Source organism: Octopus sinensis, linkage group LG12 (genome assembly GCF_006345805.1).
Source record: "Octopus sinensis linkage group LG12, ASM634580v1, whole genome shotgun sequence".
Classification (NCBI taxonomy): domain Eukaryota; kingdom Metazoa; phylum Mollusca; class Cephalopoda; order Octopoda; family Octopodidae; genus Octopus; species Octopus sinensis.
The window spans coordinates 5,954,807-5,978,353 of NC_043008.1; the positions used below are offsets into that span (position 1 = coordinate 5,954,807).

The 23,547-nt window shown below is 35.2% G+C and overlaps 1 protein-coding gene across 1 annotated transcript in view; it reads right to left on the reverse strand.

The window, feature by feature from the left end:
• LOC115217811 (hemicentin-1) overlaps window positions 1–23,547 on the reverse strand; it is a 342,388-nt gene that overhangs the window by 100 nt on the left and 318,741 nt on the right. The window contains exon 9 of the mRNA XM_036508071.1: window positions 1–2,529. This exon is cut by the window's left edge and continues 100 nt beyond it. Coding sequence (XP_036363964.1) covers window positions 2,402–2,529 — 128 coding nt within the window. The 3' untranslated portion in view covers window positions 1–2,401. The remainder of the gene's footprint in view (window positions 2,530–23,547) is intronic.

The window sequence follows — 23,547 nt, forward strand, 5'->3', positions numbered from 1 at the left end:
CCTTCAAATTTATATTTTTTTAGTGTTTTTTTTTTTTTTGATACTTCAAACAGAAAAATGGAATAAAATAAATGTATTTTATACAAGAACACAGAAAAAATTTCCAATTCTTAGATAGACCTCCCTTCCCCTCAGAAAGCTCCATTCAACTAAAAAAAAAAAAAAGTTATCAATCTCTGTTGTTTCTCTGCTCAGGAGATTTCTCAATGCACACTCGGGGCCCAAACTTTCCACAGCCTACTTCAGGTTTGCCAATATTTTCAAAGTGCAAAACACTTCAATAATTTGGTATTGTGTTATCCAAGATTGGTCCTAAATAATGATTATAAAAAAAAAAAAATTAATAATAGTAAAACCCAACTCCTTTTCCGTTCGTGTACTCCTCCTTAGCCTCCTCCTCCACCTCGTCCCCTCAGTTCAATAGATTTGTGTATCTTTCCAACACTGTCTTCTTTCACCTCTTACCTTTCTCTCTGCTCCATCTTTAACCTTGTCTAATTCACTTGCATTGCTAATAAGGCAGACCCTCAAATATCTAATTTGACATTTTTCATGATAAAAGATAGTAGGGGGGTGGGGTGGGGAGCAGATTGGAGTATGTTAGCTTTAATAAAAATGATGCTTCAAAGGTGGGAAAATGGTTTCTTCTTTTGCTTGTAAATATGTAAGGCCATAAAACAAAACATTAACAATTAAAAGCAAAACTTAAAATGCTAGAATAAATAAAGTGACATATATATATATATATATATATATATATATATATATACATATACATATACATATGCACACAAGTCTGGACTTGAGCAGATGTGAGTGCTTTTAGTGTTGGTCCAGCTTGTTTTCATGTTTGCAAATATTAGAATTCAGAGAAATAAAATCATAAATTTCTCAGTATTTTCAAATTGCTTTCTTAAACTTCTCATGTAAATATTAACAAATTTCTTTAATATATATATATATATGTTTTTCTGCCTTCATTCAAAATCCAAGCAAAATCTGATGAATTATGATGACAAATATTAATATTGTCATTATTATGAATATTATCTTAAAACTGTCATTATGATGAATACTGTCTTAATATCGTTCATCTATACACACTTTATTTACTTTATAGAAGTTTTAAGATTTCTGGTTGCAACTTGCAAAGCAAATTCAGTTTAACTTTATAATAAATCTTATTAAAGCTCAAATATATTAGTTCATTCAAGACATTTGTGTTATGAAACTTGTAATTTATAATCCTTTAATACCTTCAGAAAGAGTTTGTTCTCATAATGATAATGAAGAAACTTATATAAAATGATGGCGGTGGCATTCCTTTAGCGGCTATTTCTAACAACTGAATGGTTTAACACCCACTGTCGTGAAACTCCACTTATATATAGAGAGAAGTGATTTTGTGACCTGTTTTCTTATTTTTAATTATTTATTAAGGGGAAGGGGCAATCCACAACCAGATGCAGTAATTTCTGTTTAATTCTTTTAGAGAAGTCGAGTAAAAATCAGCAATCTTCCATAGCAGAACCTAGTTAAATAGTTATGCATACGGTTCTTATCTAGCTTGCTACTAATAATAACAATGTTGCTGTAATTATTGCATATCAATATCATATAACAGAAAAATCTCCAGCAATAACATTGAATTTCATTTAGTAGTAATTGTGAGAGAGAGAGAGAAGAAAGGATTATATAAAATTTTTTTGTGGGGGATGATGACACAGTTTAAACTAGTTTGCTATATAATAAATCAAAATTAAAAAAAAAAAATTATAATAAAGCAAATCAGGTCAAAGGACATAGGAGGACTGATAGTGATGAGACAGACAGGTGTGTTCAGACAGGTGTGTTCCATGCAGCAATAGACATTTAGTTACAGGATGCTTCAGTGGATGGTGGTTAATAGCAACAGCTGTGAAATGTCATTCAGTGTTGTTCTCTTGATGAATCTGGGTATTACAGTTTTGCTAAACTTATGCTAAGAGCTCACCATTTTCTACTGCAAGGACCACACACACACACACACACACACACATACATATGTATGCATATATAAACATACATATATGTATGTAAATCTTAACATATTTGTTAGGATTTATGCAGGAAAAAAAAATCTGATTAATGCACACATACATGTTTATATTCAGCCTATGAGTATGTATGCATGCATTTGTAAGTATGTGTGAAAGTATATATAAGTTCCAATATAAAAGATGTTCTTAGGTTTGGCAGCCATCTGTGTGTGCAAAATACTCTCAAGAATCTGCTGTTACTTCTGACTTTTTTTAGGCTGTTTATAAATCATATAAACTGGTGTGTTTTTCTTTATTTTTAAGTCTGTATTCCCATCTATCCTTCCTCTCCATTCTGTTCATCTTTCCCGTAAGCTTCATGGTCAGGATATAAATTTGATGAGACCCCAACATATCACTTGGGTTAACAAGACACAAAATAGGCTGAATGGGAGTAGTCGTGGTGAGAAATTACTTTCTTCACTACGTTTGTCATTGTAGTTATTATGACCTGCAAAGAAAAAGAAAAAAGAAAAATATAAAATAATTTGTAGCATCATTTCAATTAATTTATTAAACATAGAAATGTAAATATTAATTTTATATTTTGGGATGGTCATTTTTTTCTTTCAAAATAAATACATGCACTGTATCTTTATTCTTCACTCCAGGCTTATTATTGTTCTTAATTTATGTCCTTTGTTTGGAAATCTTTCGTCACACATCCTACAATCTCTTCAGCAACTCTCCATCCTACGTTTTGCCAAAAAAAAAAAAAAGGACCATCCCGAAATATAACAATATCTGTTTGAACACACGATTTCACATAAGGAATCTCACAAAACAAAAACATAAATGTAATATTTATATAAATCAAAAGAATGGTTGTGAATTGTTTTAGAGCTGTAAGGCTGTTGAGCTTCTTGCTGAGATCTGTCTATCTTTTGGCAGATTTTTAATTGAAATTTTTGGTTCAGTTGAACTTCATTAAACCTAGAGCTAAATGCAAATTCTTGTAATAGCAAATATCCAAACTTGACAAACATATTCCACCCACACAAATGAAAAGAGTGAGTATCTTTCTTAAGCAGTATGAGAAAAAAATGAACCTGTTTGTTTTTTGTAATAAAAAAACCCTCAAAAAACATACTTATAAAACTTCATAACCCATCTCTTTACAAGAGAAAGCTGGATAAATTCCTCAAGAAACAATGGTCATGTCAATTGATTCTTTCTTGTATAAAGTGCTGAAAGCATTTCCAGTATAATGTGCTAATCTTAGCAATATTTTGCTTTTGATAAGTTATTTTCTTTTTTTTTTAATTGATGCCAAAATATATTCTTTAAGTCACTAAATTGTTTGTATCACTTCTATCATAGTTACATCATTAGCAATATCAATCCTGGAACATATATCTATTTCAGTTATATATCTAAGAGATTAGGAATTATGTACATTATTTACATTTGACGGATATTTGTCTTCATCTTGTTTGTTGTTAACACATTTCGGCTGATATACCCTCCAGCCTTCATCAGGTGTCTTGGGGAAATTTCGAACCTGAGTTCTCATTCCTAAGGTATTTTTTTCTCAATGTTATTATTATCATTACTCTTATTATTCAGTGCCTGGAATCAAACTTGAAATCTTGGGGTTAAGAGCGCGGGCTACTAACCCCAAGATTCCAGGTTTGATTCCAGGTAGTGATCTGAATAATAATAATAATAATAATAATAATAATAACAACGTGGAAAATACCTTAGGAATGAGAACCCAGGTTCGAAATTTCCCCAAGACACTTGATGAAGGCTGGAGGGTATATCAGCGAAACGTTGTATTAACAACAAACAACAAACAAGATGAGGACAAATATCCATCAAATGTATATATCCATTTGTTATATCAGCATACATTCACTGATAACCTTCAAAGACATTAGCTACAAGAAGTATGAAGAAATATCTGCCCTTTGGTAAAGAACAGAATCCAAGAAAACTCATGGTTACTACTTTGATCCTTCCCAATGCTTCCTTCTCTTTTTAAACAGTGACAAAAGCTTGCACAAGATTAAAATCTTCCTTCCACCCAGCTATTTCCTCTTTCTCTTGAGTTGTACATTCATAAGGTGCCACCCAATTCCAAGTCACTGATCACTTTCATTTCTATTTTCTACACATAGCTCTCATCTTGGAGATTACCTCAACAGGCATTATTTTCAATAATACCCAAGCATTCTTCAAAATCATACCTAGAGTATTCCAATTCACAGGCCAATATCAGTTTACACAGTCACCATACAGTAATGTTTATCATCAGAGAAACAATATCCCCTGAAAAAGTTTTCTATCTGAAATGTTAGATTCTTTTTCTTTCTTCTCAAGGCAAGCCACTTTATTACAGTTTACAACTATTTGTATTTCAGTGAAACATACTAATCCCTTCATGTAGCATATAACTTGTTGCTTAACATCTTAGTAAAATCTTAGTATAGCTAAGATATTTTCTCAGATGGTCTTTACTTAACTTCATATTTTACTCTACTGGGCCTCCATAGCCATTTGATGTATATATATATATATATATATAAAAAAGATCCAACTGTATTTTTATAATTAACTATTATTAAAAACTGTATAAAAAATTAACTTATTTTGTGTATTATAGGATGCTGATGTGGCCAATGACAGTACCACCTGATTGGCACTTGTGCCAGTGGAATGTTAAAAGCGTGATCATTGCCAGGGCCACGGATTGGCTCCTGTGTACAGGCACATGTGCTGGTGGCACATAAAAAACAACATTCGAGCATGGTTGTTACCAGTACCGGTGGACTGGCTCCTGTCCAGGTAGAATGTAAAGATGCCTTTTGAGCGTGGTCGTTGCCAGAACAGCCTGACTGGCCCTCGTGCTAGTGGTACGTAAAAGCACCCATTACACTCTTGGAGTGGTTGGTGTTAAGGGCATCCAGCTGTAGAAATTTTGCCAGATCAGACTGAGCCTGGTGCAGCCTCTGGCTCGCCAGTCCTCTGTCAAACCGTCCAATCCATGCCAGCATGGAAAGCGGATGTTAAACAATGATGATGAAGCAAGTTATTGCACATAAATTTTAACAACAAAATCTTATGTGGCCTCATCCAAGGGCCACATGGATCCTCGTTGAAAGCCACTTATTTAGCTGAACCATACTTCAAACTAAACAACAAACTCCTAAACTTCTTTATTTTAGTCAACAGCTGTGTATTGTCATCTTTAAAGATTACTGGGTTCTAGCTTGGTACCAGTAAGAAGTGGCATTTAAGCTTAATTTACTTTTGCTTCTAAATGTTGTTTCTAAAGATTCCAACAATAATTGAAGAATATACAGACATTATTAATTGATCAAGACAATAGCTGAGGTGAAATTTCGTTTTAATATTATTACAGAATTCACACGTTTCTTGAAAATCTAACACATTTTGTTTCATATTTTTCACTGAATCCACCCTTTTCTACCAGACTACCGTGTGAATAGCATAGTGAAAATTACAAGTTATTTTGTAGCATTCCTAAATGATATTTACTGATATTAACTGAAATTACAACTTTCAAAGACTTAATTTAGGATGTCAGACATTCAATAAATGTATTAATAGCAAAATGATGGTGCTTTTGTGTCTAAAATGTAACCAAGCAATATATTATTGTCTTTTCATGTTTACAGTTTGGAACAAAGTGAAAGAAACATTGTGTTTTTCTTATAAATTTCATTCGAAATAAACTTGAGACCAAACAAACAAAACGAGAGAATTAAATGGAAGAATACACAACAAATATTGTTCAATGTAATCACCATTTCAATCGTTTAGAATTTAATCACTGAGAAAATATTTGTAGCTTTTACCTCTGTGTTTTATTCAAAGAATAAGGATAAACCCATTACTTTTATTGGAAAAGTAAGAATGTGATTAATATATATTTTTTAATATTTTAAAATTATCAGCAATCTTTTACTTCCAGTAGAAATGAATATTTTATTTGACGTCCAATGTTTGAATGGATTTAAGATATATTATTTCTTTAGAACTACTGTTCTGCTAAAATAAACACTGAAATTTCTTTTATCATTAGTATTTCATTATTGAAATGTTAAACTATATGTATATGATATCAAAAAAATTGGTCGACATAAAAGACGTGCCACACTTATGCTTCTCTTACATTTCAACTAAGCTTAATATTTCACTATGTTCTTTGTAGATTAAAATGGTTTGGTATATTAGAAAGGTAAGCTTTGTTAACTGGAGAAGTGGCTTCAGCAGGTGATACATAAATTATAGGAGAATTGTCTTCACTTGGAGCATCATCATAATATCAAACAATCACCTGACAAAACTGTAACAAGTTGAAATGACTTAGAATATTACATGATTTTTGTTCTTGGGTAGCAATTGTTATTTCCTCTTTGCTTACCCCTAGAAAGTATGAAAAATGGTTAATATTTCCTTCAAATTTTGTTTCTCTTACATTTATTCAAACCCCAAAGAATCCCTCTTAACACATGGTTATGATGCTCCCCAACTACTTCTGCTCATGATCAGAGATGCACAGATTGTCAGCCACTAAGGGACATGCTCAAGTGGTTAAGATCATGCAAGTCTGTGGTATGGAGCAGAATATTTGCTATAATTATATTTCTGCTTCAGCAACTCAGCACTGAATCTGTCTGAAATGTAATGGAAAATAGGTCAGTTTTAAAACCTTGATGTCCAGGTCATAAAAGCAAAGATTGAAAGCAATGGTAGTCATTTCCTTTGATTTCTAGACAGAAGCAAAGGGAAATAACACTTACTGACCAAAGACATATAAATAAAATAAAGTACACATAGGCACAGGAGTAGCTGTGTGGTAAGTCACTTGCTTACTAACCACATGGTTCCGGGTTCAGTCCTACTGCGTGACACCTTGGGCAAGTGTATACTACTATAGCCTCGGGCTGACCAAAGCCTTGTGAATGGATTTGGTAGACAGAAACTGAAAGAAGCCCATCATATATATATGTGTGTGTGTGTGTATATATAAGTTTGTATGTGTTTCTGTGCCTGTGTTTGTCCCATCAACATTGCTTGACAACCGATGCTGATGTGTTTACGTCCCAATAACTTAGTGGTTCGGCAAAAGAGACCGATAGAATAAGTACTAGGCTTACAAAGAATAAGTTCTGGGGTCGATTTGCTTGACTAAAGGCAGTGCTCCAGCATGGCCACGGTCAAATGACTGAAACAAGTAAAAGAGTAAAGAGAGTATTGTGGGAGAATTGTTTTACTTGGCACCGCATCATAATGTCACACAACCATCCTACAAAACTGTGACCGGCTGAAATGACTTCAATGAGTCACAAAATATTTGATGTAATGTTTACAATTTCGTAATAGTGAATTGTCTTCATCTCAATTACTAAATCTCTACATATATAAATAATAGTTTACTAACATGCTTTTTAGTAAACTATTAAGTTGCAATTCCAATGTCTGGTTGTAACTATTTGATATCATTTATATTGTTAAGTCTTATAATGTTAACAGTCCCATTCCATCTGCCTCCCACCTTGAAGTCAATAGGGTGAAACACTCAGTGACGTTGCTGAGTGTTGATTCTAAAAATCAAACACGACCAGTTATACCAAACATTGATAACATAACTTTGATGCACATGTGTGGATAAAAATATTCACTTTATTATTGGTTTTTATATATATATATATATATATATATATATATATAGGGAGAGTTTACAAAAAAAAAACAAAAGATGAAGGCAGGTGGTGTAGAAAACAAACAGATGTATTAGTATAACGCTCAGGAATAAAAAAAGTCTTTTACGTTTCAAGCCTACGCTCTTCTACAGAAAGGCACACAGAAAAAAACAAGGAGAGAAAAAAGTGTGTGTAGTGGCTAATGATCTATCATGGCGTCTGTTCTACCAATTATAAATGTTTTTATTATTTTTTTGCAGTTTACTTAATCATTGGTATTTTATTGTTATTTTAATTTTAATATTTCTATTATATGTAATTTTCTAGATGGTGTAACATTTTGAATTGATAAAAGGTGGGTTTTTCTAATTTTTTATATATATATTATATTGTGTGAAATTTGATTTAGTATTTCTAAATTGAATTTTTTCCCTGTAAGTTAGGATTAATATTCCCTAAATAATAATTATATATATATATATATATATATATATATATAAAATCATTTAATGTCCATTGTCCATACTGGCATGGGTTGGACAGTGTGACCTGAGCTGGCAAGCTGAGGGTCTGCACCAAATTTCAGTCTGATATGGCATGGTTTCTATGGCTGGATGCCCCTCCTAATACCATGTATATATTATGGTTTTACTCTAAGTAGAAGTAAGAAACCTAGTTATTATTATTATTTTTGTTTAATGTTTCTGACAAAGGCACAGAACCATTAGTCTGAAAGTTTAATAGAAACACACAAATGTAATTCTATAAAAGAAAGTTAATTTTATATGAATTGGTTCATTTTAAAATTTAGCCTTCCATACTTTCATGGGGCATCTTCAAGTATTCTTCCATACTTCTCCAAATTATTCTAGCATGAAAATGTTCAGCTTAATAAATAAAAGATTTTGAGTTTGTGGCATACAATTCTTTGAGCCACTCAGCCATGTATCAGACTTTTATAAGACTGTCAGATACATCTCCAATTCTCAGCTAGACTTCTGGCATATATGCAACACAAAATCTCCATTAATACTTTTCTAACCTAATGACATAGAAATAAATATTTGTTTGCTTTAACTCAATGCAGACAACATGAATGTGTATTAAATAATGTAGAGATACGCTCTCGGCAAGCCATGTTGGATATGTCTCACTTCCTGACAACATCATTTTTTGTGGTGAGTTACCTCATTAAACTATTTTGTGTGTATGAGGATGTGTGTGTGTGTGTGTGCATGACATTATCCAAGATATGAAAGCTTTACTACACTTTCTGTACAGATTTGCTTCTCATGCAGGGAAATTGCAATCTTTAGAAATTGCGTTTGTTAAGTATTAAAGTGACCATCACATCTAAAAACAAACATAGGACTGAAGGAACTGATATATATATATATATATATATATATATATTTGTTGGCCTAATTGCCACATACAACACATAACCACAGATACAACAATCTCCTACAACACACCTCTATTGAGCAGCCTAAAATTCCTGTTCAAAAATGTGTTATCAAATACACAGTTTACAGAAAAAACACATGGACACAAAGCACAATTTTACCAAAAATTTTATTACAGATGCTGCCAAAGCCCAGTTTTTGTTATATGATCTAATAATTATTAAGGCACTAATTGAAGCATCTTCATTTAGTTTTTCAGTGAAATGTAACCAGAAGAAAATGTGCAGCATTTAAGGTTGTGCTGAAGACAACAGTAAGCCAGCCTGTTTAACATCTAACACATCCGACAAATCTTACATTCATATTGAATAATAGAACCTCTTTACTCAAATGCATAAACACAAAAGGATTGATATCTTTTTTTAAGGAAGACAAGTAGAATTGAAATCTAACTTCTTCCTGCATCAACTGATATTATATTTCTATTAACTCAGTGCAAAACAAGCTTTTTTATGTTTGCTCAATACAGACTAAGTTTTGCCAGCCACTGCTATCATACCAACCATGCTTGCCTACAAATCTTAGAAGCACCTACTCACAGCACAACTTCGCTGCATGTTAGTACTACAATAAAAAATAATTCTCCAAATGCATTAACACGTTAACCCTACCACTAGAGTCCACTTCTCATACCATTGCTAATCCCTGCCTACAAAGACAAAATGCACCAAGCAATGGCTGGTTCAACTGTTAGCCAGTATTAACCCTTTACTGTTCAGATTATTCTATCAAAGGTTTCAGTCTCAGGTAGGGATTGGGAAAAGATCTCATTTAGTTTTATTTTTTCTGTAAATGGAGAAGGAGCAAAAAAAATAAACACTGAATACTTTTACAAAGAGCCTCATCAGTATAGGCCAGGATTGAACCTTTGTTAAAGAGGTGTTTGTGTTGCTGTGCCCATGTCTTTACCCACAAGACCACTGAGACAACAGCAATAACTAGTTTGAAAATAATGTATTTAAATCTATCAGACTAATATAATCACCAATCAATCATTAAAATAGATTTAAATATCTCTTATTTTGTATAAGTAGCATTACGGGCCTTGTCGCCCAGTAGATAAGGGTGGTTGGTTACAAACAAGACAGTGGGGGTAGCTGGAGGTTTCAGTCTCAGGTAGAGATTGTGAAAAGATCTCATTTAGTTTTTTTTTTTTTTCTGTAAATGGAGAAGGGGAAAAAAAAAACTGAATACTTAGGCCAAGATTGAACCTTTGTTAAAGAGGTTTGTACATTGCAGTGTCCATGTCTTTACCCACAAGACCATTGAGACAATAGCAATAGCTAGTTTGAAAATGATATATTTAAATCTTATATAGCTATTTGATGTGGTGATGTTCATGGTTTTCTGTGACTTTAGTAATATTTCAGGGGAGAATGTGAAATGCTCCAGAACACAACATGCTACCTGATTCAGGAATTGATCTCACAGCCTTAATGATTATAAGCTGAACACCCTAACCACAAGGCCATGCACTTTCATGGCAAAGTCAGTAGAGTGATGGGCTGATTTCCATTTATATCCTGGGTTCAAGTCCTGCAAAGTCCAGCTTAGCCTTTCATTCTTCTGGGGTCAATAAAATAAAGTATGGGCCGTGACTGCTGAGGACATGCATAAGCTTGCAAGGAATGAAGCCAGTATGATCCGATGGATGTGTAATGTCAGTGTTCATACTCGACAGAGTGTTAAGTACCTTGAGAGAGAAGTTGGACCTAAGAAGCATCAGATGTGGTGTGCAAGAGAGACGACTGCACTGGTATGGTTATGTCGTGAGAATGGATGAGGATAGCTGTGTGAAAAAGTGCCATACCCTAGTGGTTGAGGGAAACTGTGCAAGACCTAGGATGAAGTGGTGAAGCATGACCCTTGAACATTAGGCCTCACCAAGGCAATGACTAGTGACCGAGACTTTTGGAAATATGCTGTGCTTGAGAAGACCTGGCAAGCCATGTGAGACCATAACCTTGTGGCCTATGCCAGGGGTGTAACCAGCCCACTTATGCGTACCATTCCTTCATTAGACACTAAATTAATGAACACATTAATACGTATGCACACTCACACACAAAAGTATATACATGCGTTTACACTTTTTACCCATCACCCCTACGAAGAAGTTAATATAGATCCATGTTGTTCAATTAATTCCAATTGACCAGCATGGATCTATATTAACTTCTTAGGGGTGACGGGTAAAAGTGCAAATGCATATATATATATTATATATATATATATATATATATACATACATACATGTTTGATGGTTAATTTGCTGTTAATAATAAATAATTATTAACTTTCCCAATCTCCATTTTCTTTTTCTTCTTTTTTTTATTAGTATAAACTATACGTTTTTATATATATACATATTATTTTAAGGAAATTCCCCCCCCCCAAATACTTAGTATTGACCAGTACTTCCTTGGATGAAACCATCCCTTCATGAGGTTAGCATAACCTCTAATCGAAGTGTGTGTATGTATGTATATATATATATATATATATATATATATATATGTTCTTTTTTTAATTTTACCCATTTCACTCATTTGACTGTGGCCAATCTGGAGCACTGTTTTGAAGGGTTTTAGTCAAAGAAATCGACCCCATGACTTATTCTTTGTGAGCCTAGTACTTATTCTAGCGGTCTCTTTTCCCAAAACACTAAGTTACGGGGACATAAATGTACCAACATCAGCTGTCAAGCGATGGTGGGAAAAAACACAGACAAAAAGACACACATATATATACGATGGGTTTCTTTCAGTTTTCATCTGCTGATAGACGTGCATGGACTGCTTTGACCAATGATGTAGTGAACCCAATAGGAACCAGCTCAAACCTTCCCAGGTGAATGCCATTACAAGGAGACAAGGCTTAGAAGAGAAACCTATAGATGTAGATGACATAATGATAATAATGAAACTGTTAACGGTATCAAGGAAAGCATTCATTTTGCGAAGTATGAAGTTGACAATCACCTGCCCATCCAAACATTCCAGTAATAAGCTTTCTGTCTTTCATACTAAATTCTGTTTAAAACAATAAACAACAAAACACATCTCTTCCATTCACATCATGAAAAATTTACAGTCAAAAAAATACTTAATCCACAAAATCTCTGCTGTATCTGGAAACATAAAAATGATTTAATAGCAGACTTATGTAAAAGTAATGAATTACAATCTCCTTCTTGTACCAGTCTTGCAATAGAGGGAATGTTTGGAGGCTGCCATAATTTATATAGGTGAAACCACCCACAGCATACCTAAGGGAATGAAGGAACACTGACAAGATAATAAAGATGAGAACCCGATGCTGGTATGCTAATCATGAAAAGGATAAACATGATGGCAGGTAGAGCAATAGAGAAATAAAAATGTTATAGACAAAATAGGACAAAATCAGGATATGTAAGTTGGGTGGGGGGGGGGGTCAAGAAAAGTTTAGAAAACATAAGGCAATGAAACAAATCACGGAATAGGCTAGAAAGAATAAACAAGACAGTAAGGCAGACAGTTGGTAAAATACTGACAAGTTCTGTGGGGTTATGTTTATGGTACACCTAAAGATGAACTAGTGCATGAGAAAGCAACCAGATACATTAAATGACAGGTAAGGACATAACCATTTGATAGAACAATCTACTAATTGCTTAATATGCCAAAGATAAATTATAAAGCTAGGAATGTAATATACCAGAGGAAATGTTTGGAGGCTGCTATAATTTATAAAGGTGAAACCACCCACAGCATACCAAAAGGAATGAAAGACTACTGGCAAGATAATAAAGATAAGAAACTTATGTTGGTATGCTAATCATACCAGGCAGAACAATAGAGATATAAAAATGTTATAGACAAACACAAATGACACAACTTTTCATCAAATAGAAGCATTCTGAGTTCAAATCCTGACTCTTCCACCAAACAACAGTAATGCTTCTGTCACCAAATTATGGTACCAGTAGTCAAAAAATACAAAAACATTGGAAACATCGTTTCTTTGGTTCCGTCACCAGACCAACCACCCACCATTACTGTTTCACTCCAGATATGTAAATATACATTTATAAGTGTGTGTGTATACATACTAGTATGCACATGAGTGTATGAAAAGAATTATTAATCTGTATAGAACTGTTACATGCTTATATATAACATATGAGAGTAAGCAAGAAGGAGGCTCAAGGATGCACACTTGCACATATGCACACATGCACCTACAGATGTAGACATGCACAGACATACAAACAAGCACAGATATATACACAGGCAGACACATGCATTCACATACAGACACACACTGTCTCTCTCTCTCTCTCTCTCTCTCTATATATATATATATACACAGACAGGACAAAAATGAACTCACACACACATAAACCCACCCACACAAACACACACTTGTATTAACACTGCAGAAAACAAATTTACAAGAACATAAGCCAATATAATCCAGTTTGGTTACACCTTAGCAGACCTGAGACAATCAGAATATGCCATGGATGGCAATGATAGAATTCTTATAAGCACACTAATTAACTGATCAAATGACTGGGTAATAAATAAATTAATTAATTAGTTGGCTAATAATATAAAAAAGAAATGAAATCAGACCAGTGTGTGTACTTTTATTTGCAAAATGACCCTTCCAAAACAGTAAATACACACACACTCATATATCAGCAATATCCAGGAGATATAAATGCAAGAACAAAGTAAAAATATGAACAAGCAACAAGAAAATTGGTAGAGTCATATATATATATATATATATATATATATGTATATATAAAGAATTAAAGGTAATGCTATGCAGCTTCATAATAATCCTTATTATCATTATTCTTAATATATGGTTGAGGTAATATATCCAAAATTATCCAATGGAATATGTCCCTAAATTCTTATCTTATGAGAATATTATTGGATTTATATATTAACTGTTGAATAACATATTTTGAATACGTAACTGAGAGCAAACCAGTAAAAACCTGGAGTAATCCCTTACTATTTACAAACACACACACACACACACATATATATATATACTTATTTTTTTCTGTTAAAGAGTGTAGGCTTGAAACGGAAAAGACTTTTTCACTTTTCCGAGTGTCAAACTAATACACCTGCTTGTTGTTCGGTGCAGCCTTCTGGCTTCCCAAACCCCAGTTGAACCATCCAACCCATGCTAGCATGGAAAGCGGATGCTAAATGATGATGATGATGATGATATATATACATATACACACACATATATATACACACACATATATATACATATACACATGTATATATATATACATAAATACATACCCCCTCAAGCAGCCGCACCCTTCACTCCCATCAGGATGAAGAGGTTCAGCCACTCACCAGACATTAATTACTTGGATATGAGTTAATGCTGATTGCGACTTTTGCCAGAATGCTAAAGAGTTAAATACCCCAAAATACATACTCCTGAAAGCAAAACTTCACTGTTCCATTGAGTTGAAGATCCTCATAATTCCAAGGATTAAAAGAGTCAAACATTAAAATGAATGGATTCATAACCAAAGTTTTCTCTGCAATAATATCTGCATATAATAAACTTAAAGAATACTTTAAAATAAATATAGATTATTGAAGGAGAAGGAAAGGGTCTGAGTTTAGCATGGGCTGACCACTTGATTCTTCTTGTCAGTCTCCAAACACATGCATCCTAGAAACATTAGCTGTGAAGAAGGCAGCACCAATAATAAGGAGACACGTTAAACCTGTGACAATTTTGTAGATATAGACAAATGAAAGATTTATAAAAATTTTCTACTTCCATAAAGAAAAGAACATTTTAAGGAGATTCTTACCCAGACCTTTCCTGCCTGGTGTCAACATCTTTAACCAAAGTGTCAGAAATGACAGAACTCAAGAAGAAGTGCTATGGTTAGACAATCTTTAATGTATGTGGACAACAAAAGTGTTTTGTTGTAGATGACAATAACCCGAAAACTCTGTTACAGATGATTGATAGGTTTGTTAGAGAAATTAATTTGAGATTCTGATAAGGAACCTGGATCAAGGAACCACAAATAGCAGAAAATAAATTATGAATGTTAAAATCATGTCAGATAAAGAAACAGATATGAAAGAATTGTAACAAATTCAGACTTATAAATAAGTAGGAATCAATGAAGACACAGTATAACTCAAAGACAGAAGAAAAGATTAAGTAGGAAAATTTTATAGACACATTAGATTAAGATGTAAAAACAACTAAATATATTATGTAATTTTATAGATGCTGATACTCTGGCTGTTCAGTCAACAAGTTGTAGATACAATATTTTCAACCAAATGCTAAATGATCTAGGAACCAATAAAAATCCTTGTAATACCAAAGATGAACTGAAGGCAAAGATTATGGCAGCATTCACCAACTTAAACAAGGAGAGCATCTAGAAGAGTTGCAGGAGATTCCAAAGTCGTCTGGAGGTCATGGTTGAAACCAATGGCAATTTTATTAAATACATTTACTCTTTAGTATTTTAAGACGTTTTAAAGTAATTTTAGTAAATATATCTGTTAAAATGAGATGTCAGTGTTAATTTTATTTTTGTATGATTTAGATGACAAAAAACAATGACTATTTTTAAGACACCCTTTGAAAAAATTTTAAATGCAAAGTTATACATTTCCCCAATGAAAACAAAAGGAGATAGGAACTTAAGTAACTTAAATTAATTAGAAATATTGACCCTAGCACTACAGAAATAAAAAATAAGAATTATTTGAAATCTAATATAAACACTATAGAATACAAACAACACACACACACATATATATATATATATATATATATATCGTGCCAGTGGCACGTAAAAAGCACTATTTGAGTGTGGTCATTGCCAGTGCTGCCTGATTGACTCCTGTGCCGGTGGCACATAAAAAGCAACAATCAAGTGTGATCGATGCCACTACCACGAGATTGGCCCTCATGCCGGTGGCATGTAAAAAGCACCCCCTACACTCTCGCAGTGGTTGGCGTCAAGAAGGGAACCCAGCTGTACAAACTTAGCCAGATTAGATTGGCACCTGGTACAGCCTACTGGCTTGCCAGTCCTCAGTCAAACCATCCAACCCATGCCAGCATGGAAAGCGGATGTTAAACGTTGATGATAATGATGATGAAGATTATATATTTATTTATATATATATATGTATATATATATAGGGAGAATTCACAAAAGAATCCCAAAAGACGAAGACTGGTGGTGTAGACAGATGAATTAGTATAACGGGAAATGAAACAGTCTTTAATGTTTAGAGCCTACGCTCTTCCACAGAAAGGAACACAGAAAGAAACAAGGAAAGAAACATATATAAATATATATATATATATATATATATATATATATATATATATACATATGTTTATGAATTTAATTGGGAAAATAAGATCATCCCAATATAACAATATAATGTGTGTATATATATAAATATAAGTATATATATATATATATATATATATATATATATATATAGGTGGTGAAGCACGACCTTCAGACATTGCGCCTCACCAAGGCGATGACAAGTGACTGAGACCTCTGTAGATATGTTATGCTTGAGAAGACCTGGCAAGCCGAGTGAGACTGTAACCGTGGCCTCTGCCAGTGCAGCATAACCAGCCCGTTTAAGAACACCCTTCAATCATTGGGCAATAAACTGCACTTGCAAAGGCTGTTGAGCCAAGTGAAGTTGTTGTCATGGTCGATGCCAGAGCCCCCTGACTGGTCCTGTGTCAGTGGCACATAAAAAGCACCATTCGAGAGTGGTTGATGCCAGTGCTGGCTGACTGGCTCCCGTGCTGGTGGCATATAAAAAGCACCAGCTGCACAATCAGAGTGGTTGGCATTAGGAACTCGTGTGTTCCTTTACAACCTTCTACGTACGTTCATATGTATGTACACACACACACACAACACACACACACACACAACACACACACACACACACACACACACACACACACCACACACACACACCACACACACACACACCACACACCACACACACACACACACACACACACACACACATACATACATACATACATACATACATACATACATACATACATACATACATACATACATACATACATACATACATACATACATGGTTAGGGCAGTTGTAGGATTGCGGTTTCGATCCCCAGACCAGGTGTTGTGAGTGTTTATTGAGTGAAAACACCTAAAGGTCCACAAGGCTCCGGCAGGGTGGTGGTGGCGATCCCTGCTGTACTCTTTCGCCACAACTTTCTCTCACTCTTTCTTCTGTTGGCCTGCTCGCTTAGCCAGCAGGGTGGTGTCATTTGCTGGCTAAAACAATGCGAAGCGCATTGTGACCAGTGATATGTAGCAACATCTGATAGCCTGGTCGGTCACGTGATTATATATATATATATCATCATCATCATCATCATCATCATTTAGCGTCCGTTTTCCATGCTAGCATGAGTTGGACGGTTCAACTGGGGTCTGGGGAGCCCGAAGGCTGCACCAGGCCAGTCAGATCTGGCAGTCTTTCTACAGCTGGATGCCCTTCCTAACGCCAACCACTCCGAGAGTGTAGTGGATGATTTTATGTGCCACCGACACAGGTGCCAGATGAGGCTGGCGAACGGCCACGCTCGGATGGTGTATGTGTTTTTATGTGCCACCGACACAGGTGCCAGACGAGGCTGGCAGACGGCCATGCTCGGATGGTGTTGTTTATGTGCCACCGACACAGGTGCCAGATGAGGCTGGCGGACGGCCACGATCGGATGGTGTTTGTTACGTCCCCAAAGCACGGAGGCCAGTCTATGCGGTACTGGCTACGGCCACGTTCGGATGATTTTCTTGTGTGCCACCGGCACTGGTACCACAAAGATACAAATTCCATTGATGTTCATCTATTTTGATTTGTTTTGATTTGATTTGATTTTCACTTGCCTCAACAGGTCTTCACAAGTGTCACAAGAAGGAAGGTATGCACAGGTGGACTGACTACGTCCCAGGTAGGGGCCACGGGTTATGGCCTGACTAGTCTTGCTGGGTCTTCGGTTGGTGTTTTTATGTGCCACCGACACAGGTGCCAGATGAGGCTGGCGGACGGCCACGATCAGATGGTGTTTGTTATGTGCCCACATCACAGAGGCCAGTCGATGCGGTACTGGCTACGGCCACGTTCGGATGGTTTTCTTGTGTGCCACCGGCACTGGTACCACAAAGATACAAATTCATTGATGTTCATCTATTGATTTGTTTTGATTTGATTGATTTGATTTTCACTTGCCTCAACAGGTCTTCACAAGTGTCACAAGAAGGAAGGTATGCACAGGTGGACTGACTACGTCCCAGGTAGGGGCCACGGGTTATGGCCTGACTAGTCTTGCTGGGTCTTCGGTTGGTGTTTTTATGTGCCACCGACACAGGTGCCAGATGAGGCTGGCGGATGGCCACGATCAGATGGTGTTTGTTATGTGCCCACATCACAGAGGCCAGTCGATGCGGTACTGGCTACGGCCACGTTCGGATGGTTTTCTTGTGTGCCACCGGCACTGGTACCACAAAGATACAAATTCCATTGATGTTCATCTATTTTGATTTGTTTTGATTTGATTTGATTTTCACTTGCCTCAACAGGTCTTCACAAGTGTCACAAGAAGGAAGGTATGCACAGGTGGACTGACTACGTCCCAGGTAGGGGCCACGGGTAATGGCCTGACTAGTCTTGCTGGGTCTTCGGTTGGTGTTTTTATGTGCCACCGACACAGGTGCCAGATGAGGCTGGCGGACGGCCACGATCAGATGGTGTTTGTTATGTGCTCACATCACAGAGGCCAGTCGATGCGGTACTAGCTACGGCCACGTTTGGATGGTTTTCTTGTGTGCCACCGGCACTGGTACCACAAAGATACAAATTCCATTGATGTTCATCTATTTTGATTTGTTTTGATTTGATTTGATTTTCACTTGCCTCAACAGGTCTTCACAAGTGTCACAAGAAGGAAGATATGCACAGGTGGACTGACTACGTCGCCGGGTCTTCGGATGGTGTTTTTATGTGCCACCGACACAGGTGCCAGATGTGGCTGGCGAACGGCCACGATCGGATGGTTTTCTTGTGTGCCACCGGTACTGGAACCACAAAGATACAAATTCCATTGATGTTCATCTATTTTGATTTGGTTTGATTTTTGGTTTGATATATATATATATATATATATATATATATATACACACATGTATATATATATACACATGTATATATTCATTTATATACATTGGTTAGTCTGGAGCCATAGTGGAATGCACTTGTTCTCACAAAGGAATTAAACCCTGAACCATGTGGTTGGGGAGCAAGCTTCTTACCACAGTCACATGTGTGTCAATAAACATGCACACGTCTTCCCAGGGTACTATAAGTTCAATCACAAGTATTGCTTTTGCACTCCTCGATCACAGGAACATGTCTAGTTATCACAATTTCCTCTCGTTAAATGATTTTCTCCTTCAGGTCCATTTAAATCTTCCAGTCTAAGGCTGGTTGAAAAATAGGAAACAAGTCCCCTCAATTCTTCTAGCCTTATGAGCCTTGTTACTTTCCCTTAGGAATCTGATACCCATAGGTGGTGATGGATGATATTTGTTGGTCTTAATTCTCTGCAGGTCCAGCCATTTGGCAATTTCTGTAAGGACCCGGTCATCTCTGTTTGTATTGACCGTTTTCTTATGCTCTGAGCATTTGACCAAAAACATGTTCCCCCAATATGATCACTTGACATTATTAAAATGACAGTAAAATCTCGGAAAAATAATTTTTTTTTACAAAATTTCAAATTTTTAAATCAACCATTCTGCAAAAATCAAAATTTTGAAATTATTTTTTTGGCAGAATTGTAAAATCTGAATTTTTCCAGTAAAATTATCGTAAGTGTTTAGAAAAAAGTGGAAAATTCAAAATTTGGAGAGGTGGGTACTTGAAACTTTGAAAAACTGTTTTTGGAGATTAAATGCAATCTTCAATGTTGAATGCATACAATTCCACAGAAATTTTTGAAAAAAAAGAAAAAGAAACAATAAAACTTGTAGTATTAGACAGGTTTGTCTCAGTTTTTTCCATCTGTTTACACTCACTAATTGCTTTTACAGGCTGTCACTTGTTTGCTCAAATATTACAGTTTATTTCATATATATATATATATATATATTATATATATATATACATACATACATATATATATATATATATATAATATATATATACATACATTATATATATATATATATATATATATATAATATATACATACATATATATATAAAAGGGGTAAAGACCCCCTTCGGTCATGAATGACCATGGGATTGCACCTAGAAAGTTACCCTCCTAGACACAAGTCGGGCAAGGTTGTTTATGGAAGACCAGCAGTCGCCCATGCATACCAGCCTCCCCTCTCCACGCCACCAGTGTTATCCAAGGGAAAGACAAAGGTCGATACAGCTTGGCACCAGTGACGTCGCAACTCATTTCTACAGCTGAGTGAACTGGAGCAACGTGAAATAAAGTGTTTTGCTCGAGAACACACATATATATATTATATATATATATATATATATACATACATACATACATACATATATATATTATATATATATATATATATATATATATATATACATATATATATACATACATATATATATATATATATACATATATATATACATATGTGTATGTTTGTATACAGCAGTGAATACAAGCATAAACAAAACACACACACACCATTGGTATGAGTGTGTGTGCGTGTACATACACACACACACACATACATATAGAGATGCACATGCAAATATAAGTACAGTTTAATGCCCCAGTGATATTCCTCAAATTTGACCGTTTGTCACCCATAAATATTTTTCTGCTGAATCAATTTTGATGCAGTTTTCAGTATTAGGTTCCTCTCATTTATATTGCTTAAGAAAGCTTAATTATACCTACTGATTGTTTAAAGTAATAGAGATACGATGGCTTAAAGACAAATTATCCATTGCAGTAATTGTATAAGAGTTATATTTGCCTAAAGAAGTGCATCGTAGACAACAACAATAGTGCAAAAAAAAAAGGGGACAATTGTTTGCTTCACAAGCTTTACATTTTTACATGTGAAAGAGGTGCCACTTATAATTATTCTACAGAACTAAACACTAGAATGGCAAGAAAACAAAAACAACAACACAAAGTCAAATGCATAACTAAATCTACCTGAGGAAGAAGGCAATGAAGATTTTAGTGAACAAATGAAAGAAGAATATATTTGAAATACTCAGGCACAAGAGTGGCTGTGTGGCAAGTAGCTTGCTTACCGACCACATGGTTCCAGGTTCAGTCTCACTGTGTGGCACCTTGGGCAAGTGTCTTCTACTATAGCCTCGGGCCGACCAAAGCCTTATGAGTGGATTTGGTAGACGGAAACTGAAAGAAGCTCGTCGTATATATGTATATATATATGTGTGTGTGTGTGTATGTGTTTGTCCCCACAACATTGCTTGACAACTGATGTTGGTGCATTTACGTCCCTGTAACTTAGTGGTTCGGCAAAAGAGTCCAATAGAATAAGTACTAGGCTTACAAAGAATAAGTACTGAGGTCGTCTTGCTCGACTAAAGGTGGTGCTCCAGCATGGCCACAGTCATATGACTGAAACAAGTAAAAGAGTAAATAAGTTTCCTTGCAAACAGTAACTGTAATGACAACAACAGCAGCAGTAGTAATTCTTATATGATTTCAAATATTGATATTCTATTCAGAGAGTTGCTGTATGATGGCAAACCTTCCTTCAACACAAAATGAAGAAACAGAATTTCTAGATCTGTCATGGTTACAAGAAAAAAGTCAGTGGAAGAATTTCATAAAATCCAACAGCATTCATTGGTGAAATGACCATCCCCAAATATACCAACAGCATTTCTTCACCACATGAGATTGTCTAAGAGAAGGCAAAGAGAAAAATTATGCAGCTCTGCTTATGTAAAAGTAGGAAAGAATTAAAATCTCTCTCACATCAAGTAATACAACAGGTTCTCCATGACTTATCAGAAGTTCTCTCAAATGTGAAAAGCAAAATGTTATGGTACTATCTGTTGTACCTTAAGAACTGAAGATAGACTACAACTGCCAGGCATATGTCTGACTAAACATTTGTGGTTCAGTACATGGACTGAAGAAACACCAAGCAATATGCGACATTGGACAAGATGCAAATCCATGGTTGGCAGTGTATTTCGTGTTACAGCAAAAAAAAAAAAAAGAAGAGAGAAAGAGAGAGAGAGAGAGAGAGAGAGAGAGAGCAGTCAAAGCAGAGTTAATGAGAGCAACTCATAACTGGAGGCAAGCATTGAAAGCAAGTCTGAAGATCACAACACCACACCATATCTGTACCTATTGGAAGGTGCCAATACCAAAAGCCTGTGACAGCTGGTACAGGGTAGAAAGCCTAGTCGTTGCATTTGTGGATGGCATACAAAATATCTTTGTGGCTAGTATCTCAAATAGATGAGCTAGTCTTTTAACAGTATAAACCTATAAAACAATCCTTCATCATGACAAGAGGGAAAAAAATAATAATTTCAGATAAGTACTTACAAAGGAGAGGTGAAAACAGAAAGGAAAAGAGAGAATAATCTCCAAAAAATAAAAAAAAAAGACTCAAAATAGAATAATGAAAACAGGTGAGTCGTTTCTTCCAAACAACAACAAAATCCTTCCTCAAGAAAGTAACAAAGGAAATGAAAAGACCAAAGATGAACTAAGCTCCACCATTCTTTAAAAGTCAAATAACAAACAAAATTACATATCTCAGATGCAACAGACTTTCCAAAAGATTTACAATGACACAAAAACAGTTAAGTTCAGGATGTAAACAACAAGCAGATTGCCAGTAAACTTAAAATAAAGACATTACACAAAACTTACACGCAAGATGTTGGTGTTTTACAACCATAAGTCTCAAAAAAATGTTCACTGGTGCATTCGGCTGCACTTGAACACAGTTTGAAAAAGGTTAAGTGAACAGTGTTCTGTATGTTTAAATACAAATGCGTTGCATGTATATGCATACATGTGTATCCTTCTATATAATGTATCAAATGATTCGCCCCCACCCCTTTCTTTTATACTTCAAAATGATTTTTTTCCCCACCCTCCATTATACTCTCTTTGTTTGTAATCCCAAGTGAAAGTTTTGTATTCTTTGTATCTCTTCAAACCCTGAAGAAAATAAAAGAAAGATTATCAATATTTTACTTCA